Source organism: Neophocaena asiaeorientalis, unplaced genomic scaffold, assembly GCF_003031525.2.
Source record: "Neophocaena asiaeorientalis asiaeorientalis breed wild unplaced genomic scaffold, Neophocaena_asiaeorientalis_V1.1 scaffold249, whole genome shotgun sequence".
NCBI classification, from domain to species: domain Eukaryota; kingdom Metazoa; phylum Chordata; class Mammalia; order Artiodactyla; family Phocoenidae; genus Neophocaena; species Neophocaena asiaeorientalis.
In genome coordinates, this window is record NW_020172625.1 from 5,548,115 (window position 1) to 5,561,859 (window position 13,745).

The 13,745-nt window shown below is 36.5% G+C and overlaps 1 protein-coding gene across 4 annotated transcripts in view; it reads left to right on the forward strand.

Annotated features, from left to right (window-relative positions):
- Positions 1 to 9,374, forward strand: part of CARNMT1 (carnosine N-methyltransferase 1) — a 49,907-nt gene extending 40,533 nt beyond the window's left edge. For 3 of the 4 annotated variants that reach the window (XM_024738939.1, XM_024738936.1, XM_024738938.1), the window contains exons 7-8: positions 4,946 to 5,049; positions 5,758 to 9,374. In XM_024738939.1, coding sequence (XP_024594707.1) covers positions 4,946 to 5,049; positions 5,758 to 5,859 — 206 coding nt within the window. In that variant the 3' untranslated portion in view covers positions 5,860 to 9,374. The remainder of the gene's footprint in view (positions 1 to 4,945; positions 5,050 to 5,757) is intronic. The other variant, XM_024738937.1, reaches the window with a different exon arrangement.
- The last annotated feature ends 4,371 nt before the right edge of the window (positions 9,375 to 13,745 follow it).

The following is a 13,745-nucleotide window of genomic DNA, read 5'->3' on the forward strand; positions in this document are numbered from 1 at the left end:
ATTTTTTTCTCTTTTTTCCCCCTTGTTTAGTAAGCACTAGGTCAGGGGGGTCAAACCCCCTTCCTCCCCCACCCCCAGGTTAAAGGATAGAATTCAATTTACTTATTTCTTACCTTAAAGATAGCCCATAAGACAAAGTGAGAGAGTGGCATGGACATACATACATACACTACCCAATGTAAAATAGATAGCTAGTGGGAAGCAGCCGCACAGCGCAGGGAGATCAGCTCGGTGCTTTGTGACCACCTAGAGGGGTGGGATAGGGAGGGTGGGAGGGAGACGCAAGAGGGAGGGGATATGGGGATATATATATATATATATATATGTATAGCTGATTCACTTTGTTATACAGCAGAAACTAACACAGCATTGTAAAGCAATTATACTCCAATAAAGATGTTTAAAAAAATTTTTTTAAAAAAAGAAAAAGAAGATAGCCTGTAAGATTCCAAATATAATGTTGCGTGATCTGTCAGACCTATCTTGGGTAGGCTCAGAGTTTTGTCTTTTTATCACCCTGGCCAAAAGAGTTTGTTAAATTGCAGGCCCATTTCATATGAATAGTCAAATACCCTCAGGGTAAAAAAAATGGCATCTAGCTTTACCTCTGGTTAATCCTCTGGGCTCCTGGTAGTTTCTTAGTAACTTGCCATGTATTCTTTATTTTTAAGATTTAAAAATATATATACGCCAATTTTAGTTGTTTTCAGTAGAAACATTGGTCTGAATAACCTAACTTGCCTTTACAGGAAGCAGAAGTTCCTTTATATGTTTTTGTATTTTTGCAATGAGCTCTATTTTTTTTAATTAGAAAAACATTGGAAAGGGAAAAAAAAGTAGAAGTCTTTAAGAGAAACCTACTCAGAAGTGAAATAGACAGACAACATAAATGTAAAAGTTATAAAAGAGTAAATGTAAATGACCTATGTACAGGGGGAAAAATGTTCACCTTCCTTGCTAATCAAATAAATATACATGAGATGCCATTTTTCACGTATCATATTGGGTAGATTTTTAAATTTTTTGCTTGATGTTTAGATAAGGTACAGTGAGATAGGGTGTGCTTATGTACTGCTAGTGGGAGTATAGTAATAAAACTTTATTCAAGAAGAAAACATTTTGATAATGTATGATAAAATCTTAACAATTCATACACTGGTCAGGGTTTGGCAAACTATCGCCCACAGGCCAAATTTGGCCAGCCGCCTACTTATGGCCCACCAGCTAAGAGTATTTTTTACATTTTTTAAAGCGTTGGGGTAGGGGGACACACAAATAAGAATGTGTGGTTGAGATTGTATGTGGCCCACAAAGCCTCAAATATTTGCCTTGCCATCTAACCTATTACGTAATTGCATTCAGTATTACGTACATGTGTTAGGTTAATTATACTTGTAGAAGTCTGTCAGAGCGAAATAATTAGATATGGGTGAAGACTAAAGACCAATTAATGGACATACTCACTGAGTGAAAACTTAGACTGAACCTACATTTCTAACAGTAATGGAATGGATAGCCATAGGATAGCCACATAGTAAAACCATTCTCCAGAAATAATCAATAAAATAGTGAAATGTTCCTAATGAAGTGTAAGATGCAAAACTATATACGTAATATCTCATGCTAATGCATCAAGGAAAGACTGCAAGGAGATACATTAAGTTTTCAAGTGGTTATCTCTGAGTGTTAGGATTACTCATTGGTTTGATTTTATTTTTATGAAATTTCATGTTATTTTAGCTTTCTCTTACTGAGCTTGCTTTATACTTATGGTCAAGGAAAAAATACTTCTTTGCTTCTTCTGTTATTTCCATTAAAAGATGTGAAGAGACACGCGAGTTGAGAAAATAAAGAACTCCTTGAGGAGTGTGGCAGTGTTTTATTCATCTTTATATATCCAGTGCCAGGTATTTGCTCGGTGCTTGGTAAACATTCATTTAAAGAATGAGCGACCAGGTAATAAATGTGAAAAACTGCTCAGCCTCAAGGAAATGCAGATGAAATCATGTCTGGCCTATCGTTTTCCTCTTGCCAAATTAGCAAATACTTACTGTGTTTTTTCTTTTTAAGTTAGATTTGGGAGGGGTATAGTTGACATATAATAAATTCACCCTTTTTTTTTTTAAGTGTACAGTTTGATGCATTTTGAAAGCTGGATAATCATGTAACTGTTACCTCTGTCAAGATAGGGAACATTTCTGTTGTCCCCAAAAGGTCTCTTGTGCCCCTTTGTAGTCAGTTTTCTCATCCTTAATACCTGGCAGTTCTCTGTTTTATGTTACTATAGTTCTCCCTTTTCCAGAATACCATATAAATAAAATCATACAGTAAGTTGCTTTTTGTGTCTGGCTTTCTTCGCTTAGCATAATGCTTTTGAAATTCATCCATTTTGTTGCATATACCAGTAGCTTTTTTCTTTTTTATTGCTGAGTAATATTTCAGTGTATGGATATACTACATTGTTTATTCTTTCACTGGTTGATGGACATATGGGCTGTTCCCAAATTATGATTATGAATAAAGTTGCTATAAACACTTGAGTACAAATCTTGTAGCCACAAGTTTTCATTTCTTTTGGATAAGTACCTACTGGTGGAATTACTGGGTCATATGTGGTGCATGTATGTAAAGCTTTACAAGAAACTGCCAACCAGTTTTCCAGAGTGACTGTACCATTGCATTCCCACCACTTCCTAAGTAAGGTGTTAAAACAAGTACTTACCATTGCAATTGTGAGTGAAAACTGTTATTATCTCCTTTGGAAAGCATTTTGGCAGTTTGAATCAAGTCAGTAAAAATGTTTATTCTCTTTGTTTTATTTTATTTATTTATTTAATAAATTTAGTTTTGGCTGCGTTGGATCTTCGTTGCTACGCTTGGGCTTGCTCTAGTTGCGGTGAGCGGGGGCTACTCTTCATTGCAGTGCACAGGCTTCTCATTGCAGTGGCCTCTCTTGTTGCAGAGCACGGGCTCTAGGTGCGTGGGCTTCAGTAGTTGTGGCACGCAGGCTCAGTAGTTGTGGCTCACGAACTCTAGAGTGCAAGCTCAGTAGTTGTGGCGCATGGTCTTAGTTGCTCCGCGGCCTGTGCAATCTTCCGAGACTAGGGATCGAACCGTGTCCCCTGCATTGGCAGGCGGATTCTTAACCGCTGCGCCCCCAGGGAAGCCCTGTTTATTCTCTTTGACCTGGAAATTTCACTTCAAGGAATGTCTTTGTAAGGGAGAATCTGAAATATACACAGAGCTATTTGTTGAAGTCCCATTTGTGATAGGAGACTGAAAAATACAGCGCAATTGTAATGGCTGTCTTTGGGTGGTGAAGTTACAGGCGCTTAACTGTACATTCAGTGCTATGCTGGGCATTATGGTGGATTCAAAAGAAACCTAACACATATAGCTTGTAATGGAATAAAACATACGTAGAAGTAAAATCTGGCCTAGGAATGTGTTTATGTAGATATAATAAAACAATATTGTTGGAGGTTCTTAAAATAACAGAGAAGGAACAGCATATGCTTTAGAGCTGGAAAGACTTTGCTATGAGGCTCTGCGTTCTTTAATAAAAGGCTTCAAAAGCTTTGGGATGATCTTGGATACAAAGGTGCTCAGTAAATGGTAGCATCTTTCATTTTTACTAGTACTAATCCAGCTAAAAGGAATTGAAGCTTGATAGAGTGAGTAGTTTGGTGGGGAGTCATTGTTATCTTTTGAAAAGAGCACTAATATATAAATTATAGTTATTTTTTTCTAGTGGTTTATGTACAATAAAAAAGAGAAGAAGAAAAACCTTTTAACCCTAAGTAAGTATGTTCCACAGAGTGGTGAGCAGTTTGGGAGCAGAAACTTTGTCTTGTTTGTTACTTTTATCTCTTGCGATTATTAGCACATGGTATGAGCAGTGGGGATGGGGTGTGGGTGGTGAGTTGGTCTCAGGATTTATAATTAACCCAATGAAAGGTGCAGAGACGATTGTCTAGATTAATCCTTTAGTATAACTTTGGAATGATAATGTTACCTGTATAAAGCCGATAGATTGGGCAAAATGTGAGACTAAAATATTGGAAAATTTGGTTTGAGTCAGGTGATGGTTCCTTGGATATCTGGAGTGAGAGAATAGTAAAGGGGGAATGTCATTTTAAGAAGTTGTAATAGCTTTGATGAACTTAGTGCCTACAATATGCCAGGTGTGTTTTCTCACATTAAAGTCATGTTACAGATGGGACAGAGTTAGTGACTTGTTCATAGGCACACAATTAGTTGGTGTTAGAGCTGGGATATGAACTGTGCTCTTAAAAAGCCAGCACAAGGCGGTCAAGTGGTTAGGACTCAGTGCTTTCACTGCGGTAGCCCGGGTTCCATCCCTGGTCAGGGAACTAAGATCCTGCAGGCCACGAGGTGCTGCCAAAAAAGAAGAGGGGGCGGTGGAAAAGCCAGCTCTCGTATCACCTTTTCCTTCTAGGAAGCCCAGCCTATAACTCTCCAACCCCCCTTACCCCTGCATTTTTCCTTCCCAGTCTGGCTTGAGGACTCTTCTCTGTTTTCACGCGATACTCAGTTTGTAACTGCAGTTTTGCATTTACTTATGGAATTATAATTACAGTATACCCTTGCATTTTGGGGACTAGGCATTCTGTGATTCAGCTACTCCTTCAGGACCTTAAGAGTTACAGGTGTAAGGCCCATGATGTGGAGAATCACAGTGCAAGGTGGTTATACCAGAGGGTCTCGCTCCCCATGAATGTAGGCCCAGCACTCAAATGGCAGTTACTTGGCCAAAGTTTCAGTGGTCTGGATACTTGTCCTTGGCAAATGTAATGGTTCTTTACCTCTCCTTTTTACGTTTCATCCTCTACCCAACTTATTTCTCAACTTGGAGTTCAGTTTAAACGGCTACTAGTGCATGTTTATATTTAAGTAGTTTATTCATAGTATCTTTAAACCATAGGTCCTCTGCTATACCACTTTGAAAATTTGGCAAATGAACTTTCCATAGAATTGAGCTATGAGGATATAAAAAACGTTGTCCTGCAGTATGGATTCCAGGTAGAGGTAAGGATGGAATGAAGTATTGCCAAAATTTAACTTCCAAAGCACTTAAACAGGAATGGTGATGTTATGGTAGTTACTGGCTTTTTAACTCTTAACCTCTTCGTTTTCTCACCCATAAAGTGAAAATAATAATACTTAGCTTTTAGAACTATAAGGATTTGAGATAATATGTATGTAAATGGAAAACTGTAATCTCTGGTGTAATCACCTTTCAATAAGTGGTAGCTGACCATTATAATATTGGCCTTTGTAGACTGAAAAGTACCAGGTAGACAGGGTGGGAGGGCAGGTGTAAGAGGGATATTGTTAACTGTATGTACTTTTGTACTGTTCAGTCTTTCCTTATCATGTGATTATAAGGTTTCATGATACTTTGACTATTGTGTTTTAGTTGTATGTTTATTGAGAAGCATTTGATTCATTTAAAAAGTAAATAACAGGTTTGTTCTTAAAGATAAAGAAAAGCAACATATTATAGTAGTTTAGAGTTCAAGCTCTGGAATTAGACTTCTTGAGTGTGAATTCCAGTTCCACCACTTATTAGTGGTGTGACCTTGAGCAAAACTGTTGTTGGTAAAGTGGGATTACTAATAGTGCCAATCTTAGGGGGTACTTGTGTGTAATAAATGAATTAATATACAGAATATGTTTAAAATAGCACCATGGTTGTCATCATCATCATCATTATGATTATTGTTTGCATTTCAGGTGGAAAAAGAATCTGTCTTGTCAACATATACTGTGAATGATCTCTCCATGATGAAGTACTACTATGAATGTGTCTTGTTTGTGGTCCGTAAACCACAGTAACGGTCTCAAGTGGTATCACAAGGAAAAAAGTTTAATAATAGCAGATGCTGAAATAAACAACTCAAAATCAACTATTACAATGACAGGACACAATCTCAAGTGGTATCACAAGGAAAAAAGTTTAATAATAGCAGATGCTGAAATAAACAACTCAAAGTCAACTATCACAATGACAGGACACAACCTCAAGTCAGTGGTGCCTTCTTATTCCTAACAAAATTAAGAAATAGCGTCTATTTTCTTAATATGTCTATTGCTTTTTCAGAAACACACTATGCCATGCATATTTGTACTACCCAAGTAAAAATGGAGGAAATGTCTTCAAGTATGCATCTTCCTTGAAGCCCAGAATTATCTTTCAGTAGAAAAAACTTTATCTCCAGTGTCTTCAAATATACATTTTCCTTGAAGCCCAGAATTATCTTTCAGTAGAAAAGACTTTTGTCTCCAGTGTCTTCATGAAGCTGTCCATTGCAAGTCTGCCATATGAATGACTAATAGTATTGAAGTCCATAATAATCTCCTTTTTTGTTCTTTTGTATGCATTGCACATGTTATTTTTTAAAAAGTCTAAGGATCCTCTGTCACTTTCAACATCTGGAATTGGGAATTTTGTTTACTTTGGACCTAAGGAATCTATAGATAAAATGTGCATCTATTCTTTTATCATTCAGATTATTTGATTTTATTTTCTAGCTCAGCTGACTTTATAGTTAGCATCAAACATTTCATTTTTATGAAGTGCTGAATTCATAGGATCACAGGCCAGTAAAATGCATTTTAAATAACTGAGAAATTAAGTATTTTGGACACACTAAATTGAATGCTTTTTGAAAGCATACTCATCATGGATCACTCTGAAATGTATGAGATCTCAACATTCTAAGTGAGGCACAAAAGCTTTTATTAAAGGTACTGCTCGGAAACTGGGGACATAAGAATAAAATCTGCCCATTTGAAATGTATGATTTCAAACTATAAATGAATACAGAGTTTGTCAGTGAGATGTTTACAATAATGTCTTTTCTTTGGGTTACATGAATTACAAAAGCAAGCACTTTTTTTTCCGTTAAAACAATTATATACTAGTAAAAACTGTCATGATAGTATTAATGTGGAGAAATTTTGATTATGAAATTTAGGGATAAATTACTGCCATGGTCTGTGTCTTTAATATTGTAAGAAGCAGCCATTAATATAATTTCAGATTAATACCAGTTTTGTTCCCTGATAGCTGTAGCTAAAACAGTATATATGCTGCTTTAAACTTCTACCTCTAGCGGATCTTTATTGGAGGGAGTTTTCCTTTGTATTTTTTTAATGTTTATTATCCTGTTTTCCAGTAGCTTGATAAGTAGAGATGACTAATTTAACCTTTTCTTGGAGAAAAGGAAGTAATATTGAATATTTTCACAGATGATTGTGATGATATTAAGTGACCTCTGTGGCAATTTGGATTAGATAGACTTAATCTCAATAATGTGCTGGTAGCATAAATGTCATGTTTTCATAGGAAAACTTACTTAGAAATCTTTAGACCTTTACTCTCAGTTAGGTGCGGGGGAGTCACTACGCGATTTGGCGTCTTACCAGTAGGACCTTTTCTGCATACACTACAGGAGCTCCTGTGGCCTTTATGCCCATGATGCAGTGAAGGATTCCATGAAGTTAATTTGATTTGTCAAGTTATGGGCACGTGTATGTAACCTGTTGAGTATTTCTGAAAAACTGTTTCTCTTTTTTGTGTTCCTCAGTACTTGGCAGATATTCACTTAGTGGGAATTCTCCTTACCTACCACATGGATGAACTTGAAATTAATTGCAAGGGGAAAGAGCCCCCAAATTTATTATTTTCTTTTAAAGAAAGAAACTTAAAAGGAGCATAAGTATTTTAAAAAAGCCATTGAAAGGAAAGGAATCATGCTGTTTGTAATTTAGAAATGCTTTTTATTCACTGATTAATACTCACTTTTTTACAACTTGTATCAAAACAAACGATCTTGGTTTTCTCAGAGGGAAAAACAGGTTGACACCAATGGGTTGGCATTATTACTTAAAATTTTTGCTATCAGGTTTTATTCTTTAATAATGTTACTTATATTTCGAAATTATAGCTTATATTTTAGTTAATTCTGAAATCATTTCATTTGTTTCTAATTTCTCCCTCATATTATGAATACTGTTTTTTAAACGTACTTCACAAATTTGCATCACCCTTTTTCTTATAGCTTTTGTAGTTAATATATTCTAAACTTGAAAATTGTGGTATCAATCAATAATAGAGGTGTCACTGGAGGATTTAATTTTGTATTTCTTATGTGTATAAATAGCTACTAAAGTGTGTAAGCCTTAAAGTTTAAAACATTTTTCTTAAATAACTCTATATACAAATGTTTTCATTCATTTTCATCAAGTGGGAGGAGATAGGTCACTGTGCTTGCTTTTGTTGTTGTTTTTTATTAAATTTACATAATCTGAAGCAATGCAGGCTAGGGTATATTAATCAAGTGAGCAAGATGGGATATGTAAAATATAAAGAGAAGCTGTATAAATCACAGTATAAAATTACGAAGTTTGGGAACTGTAAAATATACTGTATTTATATGTAACTCTCATTCTAAAAGTTGCCACAAAGGCTTAATTGGAAGCTTCATGTCTGCATGAAATTTCCTATATTTTTAATGTGTATGATGGACTTAGTTCTTCTTGAATATTAAAGTCTGCCAATTGCTATGAAACAATATTTGCTTGGTTGTTTCCATCCAAATTACTCATAACCATAGACATGGGAATTTTAATTGAACACATAATACTTTTTTTTTTTTTTTTAACACATAATACTTTTGAACCCTTGGATTAGCCTATTTTTATATGCTTCTAATATGATTGCTTGGTTTCTGAGTATGCTGCGCCTTATACTAATTAATCTTGGTCTTTGGTTTTGTTAAATAATCAACCAAGAATTGTAAAGGAACCAGTAGAAGAAAATTCCAGGACCAGCCATTAGTAGGATGAGCACTTAACTTGCACTTAGATACTTTTCCTGAATTATTATTTGTGATCTTGGGCAAGGTGCTCCGAGTTTGTTTCCTCATCTATAAGACAGGATTGATACCACCTATTTCAGTGGGTTTTTATGAGGTCGTATGTGCTATCTGTGAAATATTATACAGGTGTACCTCATTTTATTGTGCTTTGCAAACAGTGCATTTTTTACAAATCGAAGGTTTGTGATAACCCTTGTGTTGGGCAGGTCTTTCGGCACCATTTTTCCAACAGTATTCGCTCATTTCGTGTCTCTGTGTCACATTTTGGTAATTCTTGCAATATTTCAAACTTTTCCATTATTGTATTTGTTGTGGTCATCTGTGAACAGTGATCTTTGATGTTACCATTGCAAAGAGATTATGACTTGCTGAAGGTTCAGATGATGATGGCATTTTTAAATTAAGGTATGTACATTTTTTAAAGACACAATGCTACTGCATACTTAATAAACGACAGTAGAAACATAACTTGCAGATGTCCTGGGAAACCAGAATATTTGTGTGACTCACTTTATTGCGATCTTAGCTTTATTGCAATGGTCTGGAACCAAGTCTGCAATGTCTCTGAGGTATGCCTGTATGTGAATATGTGAAAGCATATGGTGGACAAGTAAATGTGATTTCAATCTGTGTTGACTGTTGTATAGTGATAGAAAAAGATGAAGATTGGTAACAGGACATTACTTTTAATATTTATGGTGACCCTTTGAAAAAAGTTTCAGTGCAATCTTAGGGAAAAAAATCAAAGATGATAGGTATAAGTATAGATTCCAAAAGCTTGGTGGGAAGTGTAAAGAAACATAATGGTAGGTAATGGGACAGAGGGCACAAGTAAAATTTAATGGAGGGTTACCCTCATTTTCACAAACATGCTAGTAGTACATGCCTCATATATATGTTTATTTCCCTTCAGTAGCTGTTTAGAAGTGGGATCATTGGGTGTGTGTGTGCACTTTCAGTCGAGTTGCCTTTCAAGAAGAACCAATTTCCATTCCATCCAGCGTTTGAGAATAACTTTGCATCCATTCCTGGCCAGTACTAGATATTGCTAAGCTTTCCATATTTTGTCAATATAAGTATCTAATTTTAATATTTATTCTTTTAACTACGAGGGAGGCTGAGCAATTTGCGTAAGTTTAAGGGACAAAGAGAGGTGTCTTTAATCTGCCAGTCTGTAGGCTCTCACCTGGCAGACCAGACCCAAAAGTTAGTAAAAACGTAGTGAGGTTCATTAAGCGGAGGATTGGCCAGAGTCGTGAGGACTGTTCTGAGTTCTGGCCTCTGAAGACTGACCACATCTGCTTTTGGTTTTACGTAGCTGGCACTGAGGCTGACCAGCAGCAGCCCATTGGACCCCATTTGTTGGATCTGTGGTTTGATATTTTGTTACTATTTCTGTAATGTTCTTTGCCGTTATCTCTTCAAATATTTCTTCTGCCCTGCTGTCTCCTGCTTCTTGCTTCTATTACATGTACATCAGATTGTCTTGTCATTGTCCCACAACTCCTGGATGCTCTGTTTTTGGTGGTTTCTTAGTTTTTGTTTTGTTTTTTACACTTTTTTTAAAAAAAATTTTCCGTGTGTTTCAAACTGAATAGTTTCTTTTTGCCTATCTTCAAGTTCCTTGAGGCTTTCCTCATCTTTGTCCATTCTACTAATGAAACCTGTTGAAAGAAATTTTATCTCTGATATTATGTTTTTTATTTCTAGCATTTCCATTTATCTCTTTTTTGTAGTTTTCATCTCTGCTGAAATTCCCTGTGTATCAGTGCATGTTGTCCACCTTTTTTTACTGTATCCTTTAATATATTATAGATATTTTAGTCCCTAACTGATAATCCCAATATCTGGGTCAACTCTGAGTCTAGTTCCATTAATTGCTTCATCTACTGACTAGGGCTTTTTTTTTCTCCTGAGTCTCATAATATTGAATTCCACTTACTGTGTAGAAAAAAACAGAACCTGAGGTAAAGAGTATTTATGCCTTGGTGTAAATTTATGCCTCTCAGGCAGGCATGGGAGGTTGAGTCAATCTTAGAAGAACTTGAGTTGGGTTTGCGTCTTGTTTTTGTTATCGCACAGCATCACAGGCTTCAGATTCCACCGGCAGTGAGCTGTTGTTACCTTGTGTAGGACAGAGTTCCTGAGAGGAAAGAGTTGCACACAGAGAGAACATTGGAGATCTGAGGACAGTGCCCCTGGAGTAATCTGTAGAGTACTGATCAGTGCATGTGTGTGAGATAACTACGTACCCAAGCCAGAGGGAAAAAAAGCACCCAACAAAATAAAACTCATAATATCTGGTATCCAATCAAAAATTACCATGTGTGCAGAGAAAGAAGAAAACACCACCCATAAAGAGGAGAAAAATCAATCAACTGAAACCAACAATTAGCAGAGAACATTAAAATAGCATAACTGGGGACTTCCCTGGTCGTCCAGTGGGCTAACACTCCGTGCACCCATGCAAGGGGCCCAGGTTCAATCCCTGGTCAGGGAACTAGATCCCACAGGCCATAACTAGAGATCTCCCATGCCACAACTAAAGACCCCACATGCCACAACTAAAAGACCCCACATGCCACAACTAAGACCTGGTGCAGCCAAATAAATAAATATTTTTTTAAAAAAATAATAGCATAACTGTATTCCATATGTTCAAAAAGTTATGTAGAGACATATATAAAACCCACATTGAGCTTCTAGAGTGGAAAGGTACATTGTCTGGGATGAAAAAATGTATAGGATTAACAGCAGATATAGCAACTATGCAAAACAAAACACTGAGAGAAAAAAGGCCACACTGGCTTTTTTGCTGTCCCAAGCTCACGCCAGGTATGCTCTTGCTCTAGGATGTTTGTATTTGCCATTGCCTCTGCCTACAGTCACTCCCCATATATATATACAACTTGTCCCTTCAACTCAGGTCTCTGCTTAAGTCTCCTTATCAGAGAGATCCTTCTTGCTCACCTTATATAAACCCTCCCTATCCTTCTTACCCTGCTTTATTTTTTTCCTCAGCATTTGACAGATGTACTTGTTTATTGTCTAATTCCCCCAATACAAAGCTTCGGTGGGAGAGTCAAGGGATAGGGATTTTAGCTTTGTTTATTGTTGAAACTCTAGTGTCTAGAATTTTGCCCAGTCATAGCAGATGCTCAAAATATTTGTTCAAAGAATAAATTTAATGAGTGAACATAAGATTGTGAAGGGGCACAGGAGTATTTCTGATTTGAGTACCTGGTTGGATGAATGATGGCTCATAGGGAATACTGGAGGATGGAGTATGAGACGCCTGTGAAACACCCAGGTAAAATGAAGAATGGTCATGCATTCAGCAATATGTAAAGAGCTACTAATACGTGCCCGGCGCTGTTCTAAGTGCTTGAATATATCAGTGAAAAAAACACAAAGAACCCTACCCTCAAGGAGCTTACTTTCTAGAGAGGGAGATAATAAGAATAACAAAAAAGGGAATTATATAATATATTGGAAGGTGTAAAGTGCTGTGGGGGAAAAAAAGGCAAGGGGAATCTTAACATGGGTAGTGCCGAGTGAGTTGCAATTTTAAATATGGTGGTCAAGTCTGGACGCATTGAAAAGTTGACAGGGATCTCATGCTCAGGGGTGAGGTTTATCTGTTAAATTGGTAATAGCATCTGCTGCAGTTTTTAGGATTAAATGAGATATGTAGAAGGTCTGGCAAATATGTAGTTGCTAAAAAATTTTAAACCACTTCCCTACCCTAAACTGCTCCGAGGCTTCATTCAGTAAGTCTGAAACAGGCAAGTTTAAAGATAAGCAGAATAAATAAATTCATGAGAGTCTTCTTTACCAAGAAGATATTAAGAAAACTTCTTTGTTGCTTTGTTGTTACTAATGATGAGTTCTGGGTTATTTTCCACAAGAAGTATTGGGGAAGGAAGTCAGAGTGCTTCTAACGAAATTATAGGATAGGTAGAATATCCTACTGGGTCAGTATAAAAGTGCTTCTGGGACAGGGCAGGGGTGAGAAAGAAGGGTTTCAAGATTTCTGCTTTACATGAAGTGGTACTGTGTTAACTTCATATAGACTAAAAAGTTAAAGATGTATACTGCAATCCTTAGTGCAATCTCTAAAAATTAATGCAAAGAGATGTAGTTAAATGTTAAGAATTAAAATGAAATTCAAAACAATATTCAGTTAATCCAAAAGAAGTAAGGAAAGGGACTTCTCTGGTGGTCCAGTGGTTAAGACTCTGCGTTCCCAATGCTGGGGGCCTGAGTTCAATCCCTGGTAAGGGAAATAGATCCCACATGCTGCAACTAAGAGAGCCCACATGCTGCAACTAAAGATCCTGCGTGCCACAACTAAGATCTGGTGCTGCCAAATAAATATTAAAAAAAAAAAAGAAGTCAGGAAAGGAGGTACAGAGCCAGAAAAGAAAGGGAACAAACAAAATAGTACAAAAGCAGACCTAAATATAGCCATATCAATAATTTATATCAAATGTCAAAGGACTAAACATTCCAATTAAAATTCAGAAATTGTCAGAATGCCAGAAAAGCAAGATCCAGCTATGTAAGTTGTCTGCAAGAGATACGTTAAATGTAAAGATACAGACAAGCTGAAAGTAAATGGATGGGAAAAAAAGATACACTATGCAAATGGTAAGCATAGGAGGGCTGGAACAACTATACTAATCTCAAATTAAGACAACTTCAAAACAAAGAGCATTATCAGAGAGAAAGATGGCTGTACATCAGAGACATGACAATCATAATATGTGTGTACCTAATAACAGAGCTTCAAAATACATAGACAAAAATTGATGGAACTTAAGGGAGAAACAAAAAAAT